Below are 19046 nucleotides of genomic sequence, written 5' to 3' on the forward strand. Positions count from 1 at the left end.
GTTAAAACTAGCCCCACTGGTTTCCATCAAACATTTCTCGTCTTTCTTGGTATCCTCCGCTTTAAAAACAATTTTATTGGCAGTCGAAAATGGAAAGGTGAGAACGGTACAGGTGAATTGAAAATCTTTTGAGTTGAATCATTTGAGCCAACGCTAATTCACCTCCAACACCACAACCTAATTATTTAATTCATATACAAATCTCCAGGTAACGTGTGAGTGAATGCACGTGTTTCCGAGGACGGTTCTTGTACATATTGTAAAGCCCTCTGAGGAAAATTTGTAATTTATGATTCTGGGCTATACAAAATAAACTGAATTTAATTGTAATTCTTTGGTGCAACTTCCATGGCTCCTCTCGCAGCAGCTCCAACACATAACGTGGTGTTGTGCCGTCATCTGCTGGTCCTCAATGGGACAACTGGTTCATTCCCCCGTCACAACGTGATATTCAACCAGTTTAACAGTCCTCCTGTATACATTTAGCATCTAATGAATCGGAATTCGGCCATTTTTTAAGGATAGTAACGCATTATATTTGGTCAAAGGCTGAGCATTATAAACATTTGTTCCTTGTGAGTAACTAAACTTTTACGCCTAAGGTTAATTATATTCCCCATACATATACGGTAATCTTTCCGCGTTACCACGCCAGAGTTAACAAACGACAAGCTAGATTGAAAGTATACGCTTTTAGTTGTACAGACATTTGTCCATGCGCAGTTTTACAGCTGAAAAAGGTTATTTGGAGGATGCGGGCATCGATCCCGCTACTTCTCGCATGCTAAGCGAGCGCTCTACCATCTGAGCTAATCCCCCAATATGAGAAGCAGAGGGGCCGTCGCACAAAATGAAACCAGCTTAACGTCAAATAACTACATTCAAAAGGTTCCTTGCCTTACAACATTGTTTGGAAACCGTTGTAAACTAATTACTAAGTTCAATATTTGTCTGTATTGGAATCAAATGACAGGGTGCGACCCCATGACTCTGCAGGGTTATAATCTAAACTCTGATCTGCACACCAAGGGAGATGGCAGGCTTGTTGTATAGTTATGTTTCTAGTTTGTCATAGATGTACATAGACTTTAGTGTGGAGGACAGTTAGTACAATCTCATATAAAGTTAGCTAACCCTACACTTTATAGGGTTCATGAAGTAAGTATGTGGCCAATGTGAGTTTGCATTACAAATCCATTCTTATTTTAAATAAACCAACACCATTTATTTCACAACCGTTTATTTATTTAAAACTCAAAAGATGAGTGTGTTCAGTCAATGTTTACATGGTCAATGAATGCAAGTTCCAGAGCAGACTTCAGCCGGTTTGCAAGTTAAAAAAAGCTGGGGAAGACCAAGGAGACTTCCTAAGTTTAACTGACTGCTTAAGATGACAAGTCAAATAGTCAGTGATTTCTTTCTACTGACTTTCTTCCTAACTACAACTCATATACCCTGGGCAACCCTTAACAGCAAATTAAAAACAGCAAAAGTCTAAACACAGTTTATGGTTCATGGTTAGCAGGAACAACACAACAAACTCTGTCGTGTGAAAAAATGTATCTGTATTAATTCAGTGTCAGGCTCCTTTTTATATTTTAGAATAAAACATTATTACTGCTACAATCTCTAACCATGTTGTCAGTCTGCAGGTGGCTTTCCACCTCTAAATTTCAAACTTCTGCATGTCGGCCTAAAAGATATATCGGCAATTAACCAGGATCGTGCAACATCAGACAAAAAAGTACATATACAAAATATCACTCATTCACAGTCAATGTGTAACATTCTCATGCTCAGATATGTTGCTGATCACTTATGAATAATCACAGAGCACCGATCTTACGCCTTGAGGCAAGACAAAGAATTTCCTTCAGCGTTTCTACATGCCATGAACCCACCATAGCAGAAAATAAAAGCTTGATGCTGACTCAAGCACAAACTGAAACAACACACATGGCCATCGCTTTCAATCCATTTACAGTAGGTTTTGCACCGATTTTGCTACAGACAGTTTAATCTAAATTAAATATAAGTTAAATAAATAAGAAATTGTTATTAAAAAAGTCACTTTTGTTACAGTTTTAGTCGCTCTGGGAGTGTCCTGATGGCACATTGGAGCAGCGTTGTTCTGTGCTCGAATAGAAGTATCACAGCGCACCAAGGTTAATCAAATAAATAACTCTATAATGAGCGAGGACATTGTTCTCTCAGGAATCATAATGTCGGCAATATTTACAGACTTAAAACTCACTGTCTGTCTTCAACAACCTCTGCACTGTTTTTTTCTCCATTGCTCATGCTGAAATAACTGGGATGTGTCGTACATTACTGTTATTGTTACTGTTGTAAGTGGAGGCAGGGGGGAGCAGCAGATGATGATGCAGACTAGTTGTGTATAGTGTGGAGACGGCCAGAGGGCGGATGGGGGGAGGTTACGAACAGATATACATATGAGAAAGAAAAGAAAAGGCAGAGGGAGGGCTGGCAGGGATAATGGTGAGTATTTATAGAGCGCGTGCAGAGAGAGTAGAACATATATGAGGGCAAAAAGAAAAGGAAAGGGAAGATGGAGATGTTGGGAGAAGGGGGAGAATGAAGTGCTCAGTATTCATCCTGGTCCAGGTGAGCTTGTTCATCAAGCTCCTCGTCCTCCGGAGGTGCAAAGCCATCCTGAGAAACAGGGTGAAAGTAATTATTCAGGTTTGCTGCTTTTTTTAAACTTCTGTTAACCCCCTCCGCAAAATAAATCCTGATCAAAGAAGACATAAAAACAGATAACCAATGTCCTTTTTTATAGATATTCGATTAATCAATGATCTAGTGATCATCCAATAGTATTGAATATCCCTATATCCCTATTCTCTAGGATGTACGGGAAATAATGTTTGTTTAAGGCATCTGAACACAGAAATATTGAATAAATAATACTCTTTTCTTTAAATCACCAATCTCATTTGGATGTATGGAGTGAGCCACATGAACTGTTAAGTAACTTTATGTTCAAAGGCTGTATTTTCTAAATTTAAAGAAATGAACATACTACTGTAACATAACTCTGACTCTGGCTCTCTCTAGTAACTCTGAGTGAAGAACATACAGATGGAAATGGTGCAGTGCAGCCAGCCTGTGATGCTGATAAAGGACCGATACCTCTGTTGCGTAGAGTATGTTGATTATACTGCTGAGGACGGTGTTGTTTTCACTCTCGTGTTCCTGGCAGATCAGCTCGACGTCCCGTAGTTTGCTGAAGTAGAAGTCTCTCTCCTTCTCTAGTCCGTCCACAGTCAACTTCAATTCCATCAACTTAGAAAGGAAAATTTCAAATAATGAATTGTGTTAAAAAAAAAGTTTGAATTTGAACATTGTGAACATTAAAGGCTATTTCCACAGAAGACATTTTAACTTGTCCTGAAAAAAAAGCACAAGTGTAACTAATATTCACACATACTTTTATTACGATGTTATTATTGTGATGATATTGCTGTTAATGCAATGCATCAAATGCTTTCAGTAGGTGTGAACCCATCGACATGAGACTGAAAAGGTGTCAGATTGATGACATGGGGTTTGAGAGCACTCTTGTGGTCTACCTGTTGATTTAGCTCCATGATCTCAGCGTCACTGCCCCCGTTTCTAGACAAAGATGGATTCTTCCTCATAGCTGGCGTGTTGTGTTGGACCCGCTGTGGTGTTGGCATGTTTTTGGGAACTGTTGGAGATGTCCTCTGTGGTCCTGAAGGGGTCAGAGATTATCAGAGATGTTAATCATTTGAATTAAGATAGATTTACTGCATTTATGTTGGGTTTGTAGCAACTTTAGCGATGAATATAGCACATTATAGAGAACTGATGTCATCAGCTTTTAGACCAATGTTGTGCCTATGATATGCCATTTTTTGTGAAAGGATTTCAAATTGCTTTGCAACACAACTGATTTTAAAAGACACAAATTTAGATTGCCGGATTTAAAAAAGCCAAATTCTGAATCTAAAAAAACATAAAATATTTTTAAATGATTGAATGTCACACCTATTTGGTTCAAAATCTTGAAAAACAGAAAAACTCTGCATCCTGCCAAACCTCTATAAGTGCTTCAGCAGAGGCGTTAAACTCAAAACATGCCAACACGCATTATCACTGTTAAAGAAATGCCCATTTACAACCACACTGCTCACCAGTGACAAAGTCACAAAGCAGGCTCACGGCACACTACGCTGTGAATTTTCAAGCGAAAAAGCTTTCACAGAGACATAGCAAGGCTGCTCAGGCTGACGGCAACTCTTGTTAGTAAGAATGAGGCAAAATTTCTACATTGTATATGTCTGTCCGGCTGTCCGAGAGAGATGGAGCTGCACCAGTGTTGCATCAGCTGCTTGATGCCGGACACTGGAGAACAGATTTCTGTCGGTCTTCTGGCACCGCTGATGATGATCAATTAGAATTAGGTAGACGGTTTGCATGTGGTGTTTTTTTCACTGATGCCCACTGATCCCCACGAGTCACTGAGGGGATTGCTGCGATCCCGCCAGTGACTCGTTCACACCTCCTCGCTCGGGTCATGTTGCTTGTGAAGGCCGGGCAGTGAGATGGATCTGGGAGGACAGCGGTCAGTCTGTGAGGCGTGCTGCTTACACCACTTCCTTGCAGGGAGCGCTTTCGAGCCATCCAAAAAGCTCAGCAAGGCCGTGCAGCAAAGGCGAAATTGTTTGGTTTACCTGGGTTTCTCTTTGGTTTGTGGACAAAGTGATCACCTGGGTTGGGGGCGGGGGCCACATCCTGCCCCTGTCTGGATAGTAAAGGGTCGTATTCCTTCCCGTCGTAGTTGGCGTCGAAGAACTTCTTGAACCACTGCACGAATTCAAAGTTGTCCTGGAACTTTCCTTTTACGAGCTTTTCTACGGGAATTATCTGGAGGACGGAAACAGGAAATGCTTCAACAACACAGTCCTTTTTTTATGCTGCTTTCATATCTTAAATATTATCAAAAGCGTAGTGGAATACGTAATGACAATGTGATAAAAAGCATTCTGACTTTGTCAATACTCATCCTTTTAAAAGCTGCCTGAAGAAGTTTGAAGTTGTGTATGGATTCATGCTCCAGCTTGGCTTGAAATTTGACCTTCTTCAGAAGGATACAACCGGGAAACAACATGTCCATGAACTGGCAATATGTCGCTCCTGGAAGAAAAAAACATGCAAAGACACGACAATTTAGTGTATTTTTTCTGACGTCTGGTTGAGAAGTGTTTGAACTCTGGCCTTACCTGAACAGAGCTGTTCAATCTTAGTGTAGGTGAGGTGCAAAGAATCGTTGACCCATGCCAGCATGTCATGTCGGCTGAGGTTGTCAATGGACACCGATGTGGCGTACACATTCACTGCCATCCCAAACCTGGAACGCACAACAAGAGGGGAGAGAAGTAGATGTTCAGTTGGAATGGTGTTTTGTCCAATGTTGTAACTCAACTTTTGTCAGAAAGTAAGATTACTTCATCTGCTTTTGATGAAGCACTAAATGTAAATAGGTTGACACAGATTGCTCTTATCACATCCATCTTTCCACGAAATCCCAACCTCATCCCATACTTATTTAGGGATGCAATTAACAACTGCAGATTACTCTCTCGCTTAACCATTTTATTGACATTTTATTTATTTTATATCACAACATGCTGAGAACAGCTGGTTACAATTTCCTGAAGTTTCCCAAATGTCTTCAGCTACGACTTATTTTGTCTGATCAAAGGTCCAAAACACAGAAATCATCAATTTTCGAAGACGCAGAAAAACAACAGATCCTCACAAAGAGAAAAGCATTGGAATTTTTACTTTCCCTACGACTTAATAATATAATAATAATAATCGATGTATTGACACAGCTCTAGGTTTATTCGTGGACCTACGGTACTGGACTCACTAATGGACCCACTTCTTGATCTAATTGTCCTAGATTGCAGATATCGGCTGTATTAGATCTTAATATCATCTATATACAATTTCCCAAATATCATGCAATGCAATCATGTTTCCAACTGCAACCCAAGCTACGCATTTCTTTTTTAAATCTTCTTTTTTAGCGGGTTCGACCATTTGCTTTTCATTATGTCCCAAGGTTTTGAGTGGTAGTTGTATTCTTGTCCTCTATGATTAGAGATCTTGGGTTTGGCCAGAACCCGTTGTCGGTGTGATCCTGTAAAAACCCACTGACTCTGGTGGAACCGGCCCGGCTTTGGGGGAAATGCACTTGATTTCTGACTGTAAACAGCATCTTTACTTTCAGTTTTAATCTACAGACGTGTTGAGAGCATAATCCTCCCGAGATTAAACAGAAATACCCTGATGTTTGCGAGCAGCTTTGCACATCTGGCAGCTGCAGCCTTATCTGTGCTCACTTTGCCTTTCTCCCTGCTAAAAAAATCTTCCGGTGGTGTCAAAATATGGCATGTAACACCTTGACATCCCCTGCAGTCAAAATGCATATTAACACAAGCACTATAAACCATCAATGCACGTGTGAAATGTTGCTTGTAAGGGTCCCACGCCGCTGTGTGTCTGCAGGTGTCAGCCGGACAGGTATTACAGCACTTCTGCGCATTCCACACGTCATAAACAAGCGGATCTGCTTACTTGCAGTGTAAGCAGATATTTGTGGCGATAATAATAATATTGTGAATGCATGCGCTCTCAGCGGCGTGCACCAGTGTCTCGTGGGGCTCGGCTAGCTTACAATGGCATAATAATAAACCACAGCCATATAGCACCAACAATGAGACCATGTATAGGACGAAACCATGCGGGCTCAGCCACATTAACGTGTCTTGCAGTGTGTGTAATTACTAATACATTATGGATTATTGTACCGCGTGGAAGGGAATCTATTCGGGCCTTCGAGAAAGGTCCGAATAATGACTGCAGCAAAACGCTGTGAACACCCCCCCCCCCAAGTGTAACAAAACAAATGGGCGGGGGTCTGACAATTCAACCCCGAGCTGAGAACAATAAATGTGCCCGTTTTGCTGGGTGCAACAAAAAAAGGGAGAAAAAAACCGCAACGCTGGTGCTGCTCTCCAAGCGGCCCCCTCTACAGGCCTCCCCGGATAACTCAGGACTGTCAGTGCACGGGAAAATAGCCTCACTGCGTGGGAATAAAGCACGAGCTCCCACCCACTTCCACGCAAACGCGTTGCCACGCACAAACAGGGGAACAAACAAAGCTCGCGCGAGGCAGCGGGTCAGTACTCACTGTATTCAGGCGTGTCTGTGTTGTTATCGCGCTGCCAGCGGTCCTTATGTCGATGCCTGTCGCTGTCGTCGGTGTCAGACCCTGCGCGGCGCACTGCTTGGTAACGGGCCGCCCTGTCTGGGGCTGCAACAATCCGGCTCCGACCGCGCATGCGCCTGACTCCATGCTGTTAAGGTTCATTATAAATAGGACTTTGGCCCGTTCCAGCTAAAAGACACATGATGCGTCTGGGTGGGTTTTAGGCCTGCTGATGACTGAGGTTTTACTGAGGCCAGTAATTTTTGTTGATGCCGCTGATGTTTTGCTCACTCGTCGGCTGTGTTTTACAGTTGTGTTATTATACTTCATTGGTTATATTATTGTACTTTTATTGCATAGCTAGATTATGTACTTTTTATAGATAATATTTATTACATTTGATCTTGTTCATGCCTTATTTTTTCCTTGTAAACGTGTGAAGTGTACAAAGCACCATTTCGTTGTGCACGCATGACAATAAAGTTCTTGATCGATTGGGATACTTTCCTTGATTGTCTAAAATGTCACAAAATAGTGATAATCCATCCATCCATGACAATTTCTTAAACCCTCAAGGGATGTTTTTAGATGCCTAATGTCCATCCAACTGTACACAATGAGATGTATAGGTTTATAACTATATAAAACAGAAGAATGCAGAACAATCCTCATTTCTGAGTTTTATCAAAATAGTTCAGAGATGATTTCTCTGTTGAACTAATAGATTTTTATTTAAGCTGCAACAGTGTAAAAATAGTCCATCACAAGTGAAAGCTTGGAAACTGCGGGTTTAGATTTTAGACTTGGTATATCTGTCAAATAAATGTAGTGAACTAAAAAAGTACAATATTTCTTCCTGAAATGTAGTAAAGTAGAAGTATAAAGTTGCATAGAACTGTTGTTTTGAAGCACAGTACAAGTGCAGTGCTTCAGTAAATCTAACTTTCCCCCACAGGTCAGTAATCAGACACAGTATTGCGTTGGAGATTTCATTGTGGTTTATTTGCACTCAAATCATGTGATAAAGAGCTGCAAGAAGAAACAAGAGATAAAGGAAGTCAATGTGACAACACATTGTTCAGCACCAGTGGACATTTGGGAGGGGGAAGACGCAACAAGAGTCACTGGAGCTTCTAGAAGTGAAATTGGTCCCAAAAAAAACAACCAAACAATGATGTGGGACTTGTACGTGTCACGTGATGATCTTCTGAACACAACTGAGTCTAAACATGTTAAAAATCTTGTGTGAATTGACAAAAAAACACAACAAAATTAATGACTAAGAAAATTATTCACAAGAAAAATGATGTAACTAAAAACAAACAATACAAATTACAGTAGTAGTAGTATCAGTGCTTTTCTCTAGCAAGCATGCCTTCCTGTTAAGATGCTGAGCTTTCAGTGGCGTACAGTGTGAAGGCTACAGTGGATCATTTCACCTTCTCCAATTGCTTCTCAGTGGTGTGTTTAGAGCTAGCGTAACCTTTGAACCCCCCACCGTCTCAGACCAGTAAAAAAGAAACGACAACGTTCAACATGTTGTGGTGTGGGACTGTGTGTTTGTGGGTGTCAAAGTTCTCAGGTGAGAAAAAGGCAGTTTGGGTGAGACTTTTTGCTCTCTGTGGAAAAAATGGATATGATCACAAAGAATGCTGCATAACAGCGAGTGCTGATTACAGTAGTTCTAACTATGCGACCATGCACAGCACACACAGCATAGGTTCATTCACATTTGATGGGGGTGGAACAGAAGTCTATTCTGCTGTAAGGCTGTAAACATGATCTGAAATGCTAATCTGACAACGATGAGCAACCGAACAAAGACCTAACACAGTAGCATCGACGGAAAACAGCACACGCAATGCAATGTGAATAATAAATAAACAAACGTATATAAAAGGCTAGCTTGCAATATGATATTTTTCATCAGTTGATCAACTATATTTTTTTAATAACTGACATATTAATGTCATGCCCACACCCTGCTAATAACTTATCACATTCCATTCTCCATGGCTTGCGTTAAAAAGACATTTGTGATATTTGTGACATTAAATCATGTAAAAAGGCATCTAAATAGTACATGATACAAGTGCAAAATTGTATTTTACAGTGAGGTAACACAATCGCATCATAAAAACCACGAATTACCTTCATAATCCTAAACCCCCTAGCGTGATCCAACAGCTAAAGTAATTCATTGGCCACCCATCTTTTATTTGCTGCTTATATTTGGTTAACATTTGACCGAAATTCTGGTAGCTATAACCACTTAGCAATAGTTTTCCTTGATACATACGCCCATATTATTACAGCAAATGTTATACAGTTTAATGTTTTACAATCCTATGTAACTGTGCTGAGTTCAAAATAAAAACATGACTCCATTAACTCACACAATGTATTCTAAGCTTCCAGAAAGAAAAACAAGTCGTCTTGCTTGGCCATATGTTTCCCTTCGGATGTCGTTCGTTCTTCTGCTTCACGTGAGGGCCGTCTGATTGGTTACCAGATCCCGCTGGATCTCCCTCCGGGAGGAGCGAGGATCCTGGCCGATGATCTCTTTGGAATCTTGTCATCAATCTGGGCACCTGGACATGAACGTGTGCATGGGGTTCAACAGTGAAACACAAGGAACCACTCTGTCCTATAGTCGTTTTTATGTGCAGCTCAATCACATTTTTCTTCTGAAGGGCTCCCTAGTAGCAGCTTATGTTAAGTTCCAGGCAAATTCAAGCAATGCCGTGTACTTCAAAAGATAAATTCTTGTCATTCCATTTAAAATGCTGCTCAAACCATTTATGAATACTGGAAAGTGTGCGGGTGTAGAGAAAACATGTATGGTATATAATCTGGCTTTTGGTTGCCTGAAGAATGGGTATACTCAAACACTGAAAACTATGTCAACTTGCAAAATGAATCCCAAGGCACCTACGTATTGTACATTTGATGCCTAATATATTAGGAAGGATTCCTCATTGGCCTAAATGTGTACTAGGGGCTATGTCCTGGTGGCCTAGGGGTTAAGGTCCTGACCATAAATATTTTGAGTCTCTGTTACATGCCAGTCCCCATCTTTCCCCTCATTTCATATTCTTCATAACGCCTTTATTTTCTCATCATGAATCAGCCTGTTTATCTAACATGCTTTCAGACGAGTCTGAGGACCAATGAGATCGCAGGACCTTGAAACGCTCCAAAAAACAAACAAAAACTCTGGTTCCTGCTTCGCAGTGCGAGACACCAATACTGATCAGACAATGCGCTTACTGTTTTTGAAAAATATAAAACTGACACGTATCTTCTCACAAGGGTTACAGTAATTTAGCATTTTAAATGGATTAGATCGGAACTGTGGATGAGGAGATAGCACAGTTTTAGTTATAAAAAAACCCCCACACTTCTCATTTCCGTAAGATCAGAAAAAAGAGGGTCGGGCGTATAAGCTATTGAACTGCGGCGCCCTCGTCAGGCCAGGTAGTGTATGTTTTAAAGATTGGAAAAAGATTGATAAAAAAACGCATCTCTCTCTCTCTCTCCAAGTTTCGCCAAAAGTGCTCCAGTAACCAGTGGATAAAAGAATGCAGTCTAAGAAATACTCCCTCTTAGTCTCATCATATGAAATAAAAAAATAGAAATGTCCACTGATATCTGACTGACTTACCAGACAGGCTGAAGCTGGACTCTTGGAGGTCCCTCAGTCCCCCGTGCCGAGTACAGGGGCGCATCGGAGTGTCCAGATCTGAAACCCCCAATTCCCTCTTTCCTGAGTTGAGCACTACTGAAACTTCCCCTGTGTAGGGCTCCCGCTCGACAGCCTTCACAGCCTGGCACTGGTAGGTAAACACACATGGACATATATATTACATGTACAAATTAATACAATCAAATGAATGAACAAGTGAACGGTAAGAAAAATACATGCTGACTTGTAAACTTGATTAGAAAAATATTTCTTGGGGAAAACTATTGAAGTAGCAGAAGTAAAATAGCAGCGCTGAACAGAGTACTAGAAATACTCTTTTGACAACTAAGATAGCAACTTTATTGGGCTACAGCCAGACTGTAAAACTTAATATCAACAAAGGGGAACGTTGTTTGACGAACGTTAACCATTTTCTACGCGTTGGATTTTGTCACCGACTCTGTGGCGCAACGGTAGCGCGTCTGACTCCAGATCAGAAGGTTGCGTGTTCAAATCACGTCAGGGTCAATTTTTTTTTTTTTAATCATTAAAGAAAAAAAAATCATTAGATTACATTATAACCAACATTGGGGAACACAGTCTGCAAAGCAAATGTCTGGTTTCCTTTATTGGACGTGTGTGCTTTGTGGACCTCTCCTTCACAGATCAGGCTCATCAGAGTCTACAATTAGACCGAATGGAGGGGGGAGGATATAAGGAGTTATATAAGGGAGGATCGAGGGAAGAAAGGAATAGAAAAAATGAGAAGGCAACAGAAACGTGAAGTAAATAAACAAACTAAAGAGAGAAACTTAAGATCACAATAAGAAAAGAGGGAATGAAAGCAGAAAGAAACAAGGGAGTAAGAAAGAAGGAAAACAAGGAAACAAGAGAAAAGAAAAAGTAAGAAAAGGAACATGGAAACGTAGGAAGGAATTGAAAGGAGGAAGGAAGGCAGGAAAGAAAGAAGGAAAAAGGAGACAGAAGGAGGGTAAGGATGAAGAAAGAAAACAAAATAAAACAAGGTAACCTAAGAGGAAAGGAAAAAAGGAAAGGAAGGACAAAGGTAAATAAATAAATGAGGGAGAAGCAAAGAAGGAAATGAAGAAGGAACAAAGGAAGGAAAGAAGTGAAGACAGTTCTGTCTGATACCTTTTCCCTCTGAACCATCTTCTTGTAGAGGTAATCTGGGAAGGTCCTCAGGGGGCAAAACTTCCCAGAGCCCTCAGCACACGTGAAGATGCCATTCTCATAGACCAGACGGCCACGGCTGATGGTGACCAGGGGAACACCATGACAACGGAGTCCTTCGTACAGGTTTACATCTCCTCCCTGGACCTGGTTGTTCACAGAAATGGTCCTGCAGACAGAGATGGAAAGAAAAAAATAAGTTGACCCAGTTAAATCAGGCGAAAAGCTAATCAGCTTCAGGGAATCGAGATAAAAGCTGCAGTGAGGGGAGCTGGTCGATGAACGGAGGGATCGAGTTTCATACTTGGATCCCTCGGGGTCCCAGACAACCACATCAGCATCTGCTCCTGGGATGATCCTCCCTTTCCTGGGGTACAGGTTGTAGATCTTGGCTGCATTTGAGCTTGTCACTGCAACAAAGCGATTCTCATCCATCTTCCCTCCAATCTGTGAATTGGAACAAAGACACAATTTATAAGATAAGATAAAATAGTGCACACAAGAGACACATAGTAAAATAAAAACATAATATAAATAAACAGTAAAACAGTAACAAAAACAGTAAAGAATCCACAAAACCAATATATATGGTATATTAACAGATGTTTTTTGCGCCTCTACCATCTGTGTTTTATAAAAAAAAAGTAAGTTAAAGGAGGTTTGAGGAGGTTCTCTGGCAGCCAGACAGAAACAAAAGAGCCACACATACCACTCCCTTCTCCCAGATGACGCTCATGCGATCCTGAATGCCAGGAAGCCCGTGGGGGATCTTCGTGAAGTCATCCTTGCCCATGGCTCTCTGCTTGATGGTGAATGGACGGTGGTCGGACCCCACAGCATTCAGAGTGTCACTGCAGCCAAACAGAGAGGGATAGAAGGTCACACGTGTTACTGCAGCGCCACTGACACGTGTTACATTTCATGTAGAGATTTAATCGTGTTTCCCCTCACTTCCCCAGCAGGCTCATCAAGTAATTGGGAGTGTTGGGGTCCAGGCGGAGAGGAGGTACAGTAACGTGGGCGGCGGCGTGGGCCCAGTCCTGATGGTAGTACTGCATGCCGTTCAGCACAGCGTGGGCTGTGGTGGTTTCCCCGTGGACCACTTTACCTGTGGGGAGACAGTACGGATGCAACTGGATTCAATGACAGTGAAAAGAGTGTTGTCAGAAAAGGGGCAGAGAACATTAAGCAAGCAAAACATTACTTGTTTCAGTCTCAAACTTACCCGTGACTATTTAAAAAAACATTTGAAATGCAACAGAGAAATTGGAATGAAAATATATATAAGAAATACAATGAAAGTTGATGGGGTGAAGGTTCTTTACACAGGAGTTTAGGCACCATTGCCTCTTTGGTATTGAACACAAAAAGGTCCACACTAAGGAAATAAAAAACAATATTTTTTTACCTGCAGTAATAAAGATCTTCAGAAGTAGATTTTACATATATCTTTAGATATCTCCAAAAAAGAGAGAAATGAACACTAAAACTGTCCCACTTTTTTAAAAAAAGGATGAATATTTAAGCAATTTGGGCAGGAGCACTGGCTGAATCCGGTTTGTTTTCCATCTAAAATCTTTTCAGGTGAGTGAGTTTAAAGGAGCTTTCTTTTGTATAATTTAGAAAATTATAGTTTCAAAAGTGAATCTCCTGTAATGTAGTCGAAGTTTTTATTTCTTTGAATGGGCATTCATATTCATATTCTTTGCTTCCCAACAGACAATAGGCCTTACCCTGCATCTTGGCTGTAGCGACTACGTCTCCTGCAGACATACTGGAGACATTGACCAGGTAGATCGGGCAGTGGGCCTAACAGACAACACACATACACACATTCACAGCATGTAATATACAGTAAGATAACCAATATTGTCTTTTCACAATTCTATGCTTCTTCATTTGTGCTGGAGAGATCTCACTCACCCTGTTTGCGATGGTAATGGCCCTGTGGGTCGCCTCTGCTTCCAACTGCAAAGAGGCAGAGGACGATGAGGAATCATAGTGAGACACTAAGCTGCAGACTGGATTTATTCATCACATAAATAATGTGAATACTCATGACAAGAGGCTGGATATTGTTAAAGTAAACCTGACTGTAATACCTCCTCAGGCCTACTGATTTCAATCCCCTCTGGGCCACTGATGCCCAGGTCCAATGTTTCTTTTGCCCCCTGGGAAAACACAATATATTTCCATTAATTATGTATACATGTATGTATTTATGTTGTGTACACTACAATATATATAAAATACAGAATGAGAAGGAACAGTGAAATGATTGCCCCTCACCTCGGCCACCAGCTCCCCATTTTCAGCATGGACTCTCGCGATCGCTCCGATGTCCTTACAGTGCTGCAGAGCCTGGAAGAGCTCGCCGTCCCTCAGCATGAACATGTCCTTATAGGCCATGAACATCTGGAAGGAATTCACTCCGTCCTCCCTCACCAGCTTCTCCATCTCAGCTCGCACCTGCAGGAAGGCAAAGTGTAAGTGAGCTCCAGCAAAGTCTCCGCCTGGACCACGAATCTTTGCACAGAGAAGAATCCGGATCTGTTTTGTGCCCTTGTTGTTATTTGGTGGTATATTTCTTTTATTCTTGAGGATAAGAACAGTCTAAAATATCTATTGCAAACATCAGGTTTTTAAACCAAACGGCAACAGTGTTTAACAACTAAACAGTTAGAAAGTCATCACAGGAAAAAAGAGAAAGGCGTCTCTACCAGCCTTAATTAACCAGATTGAAACTCTAGGACCAAACCTTTACTTTGTCCTTGCAAAAAAACCTCTTGTTTAGCTATTGTTCACTCATCTCCATGTGTCCACCTACACATATAGCGGGAGGAAATAAATATGTAAACATCTGGTCACTGGAGACCAAAAAAAGCCTTCTGGGAATTGTAGGAAGTCACTAACAAAGCTACAGCAGAAGAAAGACTAAAGACTACACTTTTTGCCATAGATATAAATCATTCTGGAAAAATGATCAAGTGGAGCGACCGGCACGGTGTCGGAGTACCTTGGGTCCCCACCAAGTAACCCCCACGTGCAGCGCGTAGTCACAGCAGGATTTGGGGTCCGCCGAGCTGCGGCACTTCTCGTAGGCTTCCAGCAGAGACTCATTCTTCTCTGGCAGAATGTGTGCGAACACCATTGTTGTCCCTCCAGCTAGAGCCGCCTAGAAGAAATCGAAACAACAGCATTCAAGTTTCCTAAATTGGATGAAGTAATAATGCTATTATTATTGTGTTGTATTGTTTATTTTCCGTAAACAATACTTTGAGCTTGCAACTGGCCGTGTGTCTGCTAGTCCATCACGAGTTTGTTATATATATGATGAAGCTCTCCATCAGTCCTCTGTGATAATAGTCTCTTAGTGAAGTCAGTATGGTGATAGCTTCCATGTCGCAAAAACAAATACACTTAATACTTTATTAAATTCCTTCAAAGTCTCCACCACATATATTATATGACAAACATGGGTGTAAACCGCGATTTTAATTTACCAATTGCCATCGCAGACTAAAAGGAACTGAGGTTAAATGATCATTAAACCGAGGCATAAGGGACGTTGACGTAGAATATATTGATTTATTAAGCTCATAAATGCTGATGTGACTGTAATCTACTGATCAACGCTTGCTCTAAGAATACAAGTAGAAGCCTCAATTGCTATTAATGCATCTTTGTTATGGTTATTTGCAGATGATTGCTGAGGGAAATATAAATCCCTCAGTAGTTAAAACACAAGGATTTACTGCCCCTCACAGTATGATATACAAAGCAATAACTGTATAATTTATTTACGGTATTAGCACCTCTTGCTCATTAACAGATTGAGATGTTTTAACACTACAATGCATCTTAATAACCCCAACAAGTGGAAACAGAGTGTGTTTTGTGTATAAGAGCATGCTTCACTGAGCATCTGTCAGCTGACCCTGGAGAGTGGAGTGGTGTGTAGTGGGAGGGACCACGAGGGGGGCGTGGGTCTGGGAACCATTGTCTCCAAGCACAATGGAGTGAGTGAAAAGGCTTTGCAGCAGTCTTCGCAGCAGCCCCCCGGTATCCATGGAAACAGATACTGATCTGCATTTGTCTCCGGACTTATTTTGGAGCACGGCAGCAGCAGAGCAGGCAGGGAGGGAGGGAGGGAGGGAGGGGCGAGGAGGGAGGAATGAGGAGAATAGAGTCTGTCACCAGCATCTACCGGCCGCGGTCTGTCCAGCTACTAAAACAAATTAAACCCGGCCTCCATCGTCTCTCACACTCCATCACCTCAAAGCGCTCCAGAGTGATGAGTCATCATGGCGCCCTAAAGCAGAGTGGGGTATCCCAGTCTGCATCGGCCGCCATGATGACTTCATCCCACGCTTTCTGGCAGCCTCGCCAACAGCCAAGTGCCAAATCATCTGTGTGTGATGTTGCTGAAACACAGACTCTGCAACCTTGTGACACTTGCTGAAAAAAAATAATACAAATAAATCTGCCAAGTAAGGCAGTTTTATATCTCTAAATCTACCGATTGTTTTCTTGAATGATGCATGATCAAAATTTTTAATTTGTTCCTGAAAAGTGTACATCCAGTTTGCACTTTGGCTTTTTCGCTTTTTTTTAATACAAGTTTTTAAGAGATTATCCAGGTTCTGTTGGCTGATGGTCTGATTTATGATTACCACTTGCAATTTTGAAGCAGGTTTTGTGACATCTAGCTATTTGAGGAGGAGTTTACAGATCTGAGTCTGAGGTGATTTGTCCAATCGGCAGTCTAAAACTACCTCCAAGATTGATGGCTATAAGCTGTAAGAACATGCAAAGTATGTCACTGATTAATAACTGACCATACTTTCAAGTCTTGTTATTGTTCAAACTGTCACCATCATCCACTAAAATTACATACATTTTAACATGTTTGTATTCTATCGCTCTGCTTTAATGCTTTATATTTAATAGTATCTTACTATTGTAATTTTAGTGTTAATGTTCTAATTTTGTCATCTTACTTTGGCTGTCATCTTACGGCATGGCTGTGTCCAAAATAAAAACCAACATATTTGATGTCAAAATATTAAGAGAGCTGTCTCATCTCCTCAAAACCAAACTAAAGAACCTTCTCTGACATTTTGGCTAAAATTAGCATAAGTGAAGAGCCTTCATTGATCTCCACCTGAGATATTTATGATCATAAGCAATGCTAAAGTAAGAGGGTTGCCAAGATAGTCAAGCGGAATTTAGTACAAAAAACTAGAAGAAGAAAACCTGAATCTCAAAGTGCAGACACACACTTCTTATTTCATGCTTCCACTGAAAAACACACTGTGACATTAATTAGGACAATGCAAGTTGCCCTACTTCCAAATCCAAACCCTCCTCTCTTCTTTCTTTCCATTTCCAGCAGGACGTTACCTTGGTGCCACTGTAGAAGTCATCAGCCGTGGTCGCGTTCATGAAGCTCTCCTCCAGGTGGACGCTAGTGTCAATGCCCCCGGGAAGGACCAGTTTTCCCGAGGCGTCGATCACTTTGGCTCCACCCGGGATCATCAGCTCCTTCCCCACCTGCGTGATGATGCCGTTCTCGATGTAGACGTCGGCCTCATGGGTGCAGTCGTCGTTCACCACCTTGCCGCCCTTTATAAGGATCCGCGTCGTCGCTGAGCTGGAAGACATGGCTGTAGCTCTATGAGGAAGAGAGAGAGAGAGAGAGAGAGAGAGAGAGAGGGGAAAGGATGGAGTTTAACCCTGTTCTTGTCTGGTATTGGGAGCAGCTGCTAAAACGGTGGTACACTGACTAAATCTGAAACTAATAAAACACAAAAAACTACAAAAGTAACAGCTATAGTAATTTTTCCTTTTTACAGTACCTCATCCTGACACAGTGTAGTAAGTCGAGCAGAGACAAGACCAATGATGCTGCTCTGGGTTTAGTCTGTCAGGCTGTGACTGACATCAGCTACATGACTGTGTCAGTCACGGCCTGAGACCCGACGTCTCAGTGGACGGTGACGTAGTGCTGAATAGAGAGAAGCTGAGGCCAGATGTGGATCACAATAAGGGTCAATAAAGCCATTATTTTGAAAGGACTAAAGCAGCATAAAGCCACTTATAATGTTGTTCACTCAATAAGCGATACAGAAAGAATCATAGTGGCTGAAAAAAAGTAACTAAGAAAGTTTTAATGTGTTCCCTTTAATTTTTGAGAAAATAGGTCTACTCTCTAATAGACATATTCTACTACACAATTTATTTATTTTTTACTTGTCAGTACTGCTTTTTTTTTTCTTGCGACATACTATACTTGTACCTCTTCTGCATCGGAATCAGAAAAGGTAAAACCACAGTTTTAATTAAACTGCTCATAGTCATGCATTGCGGATAATGAGGCCATGTCTTTGATATTACTTCTGTGAATTTGAGAATTGTATCTAATTATAATATAATTATTCTGTCACCCCCAGGACTATTTTTCGGACTACTTTTCGGACTATTCTTTGTTTTCACCCCCAGGACTATTTTTCAGACTATTTTTTTCTTTCTTTTCTTCTTACCGGTCACTTCCCTGCACACTTCATATTCAAACACTCATGCCACTTAACATACACTTTAACTTAAACACACATGTCATTTGAACATACACTTACATTAACGTTATCTGTTTGTCTGAGCACTTTACCTTATATTTGATTTAATATAATTGCACTGTTGTTGTCGTTGATTGCTGTTTGTCTCGTCTAATGTCTCATGTCTAATGTATGCACCTTCCACCTAGAAAAATTCCTCGTTTATGTAAACATTCCTGGCAAATAAACGGTTCCTGATTCTGATTTCTGATTCTGATTCTGATTCTGATAAGGAGTTAAACTGATTGCAGTATTTTTGACTCCTGTAGATTAAAGTATTTTGTGGTCTAAA

The 19046-nt window shown here is 41.1% G+C and overlaps 2 protein-coding genes across 2 annotated transcripts; both read right to left on the reverse strand.

Annotated features, from left to right (window-relative positions):
- Positions 1-1229: 1229 nt before the first annotated feature.
- Positions 1230-7336, reverse strand: mapre3a (microtubule-associated protein, RP/EB family, member 3a). The gene is made up of 7 exons (XM_079228232.1): positions 7247-7336; positions 5268-5395; positions 5036-5181; positions 4719-4911; positions 3594-3736; positions 3154-3306; positions 1230-2673 (listed from the first exon to the last, which is right to left on the reverse strand). The coding sequence occupies exons 2-7, from the start codon at positions 5386-5388 to the stop codon at positions 2605-2607; spliced, it is 825 nt and encodes a 274-aa protein (XP_079084358.1). The 5' UTR covers positions 5389-5395; positions 7247-7336; the 3' UTR covers positions 1230-2604.
- Positions 7337-9769: 2433 nt separating this feature from the next.
- dpysl5a (dihydropyrimidinase like 5a) lies at positions 9770-17804 on the reverse strand (the record flags this gene model as incomplete). Its single annotated transcript, XM_079228302.1, has 12 exons — positions 9770-9855; positions 10929-11097; positions 12102-12309; positions 12445-12587; positions 12850-12991; positions 13092-13248; positions 13874-13949; positions 14064-14108; positions 14243-14311; positions 14430-14609; positions 15157-15315; positions 17544-17804. 12 exons carry the CDS (start codon positions 17802-17804, stop codon positions 9770-9772), a joined length of 1695 nt encoding a protein of 564 aa, XP_079084428.1.
- Positions 17805-19046: the final 1242 nt, after the last annotated feature.

Source organism: Taurulus bubalis (assembly GCF_910589615.1).
Source record: "Taurulus bubalis genome assembly, chromosome: 1".
NCBI lineage: Eukaryota > Metazoa > Chordata > Actinopteri > Perciformes > Cottidae > Taurulus > Taurulus bubalis.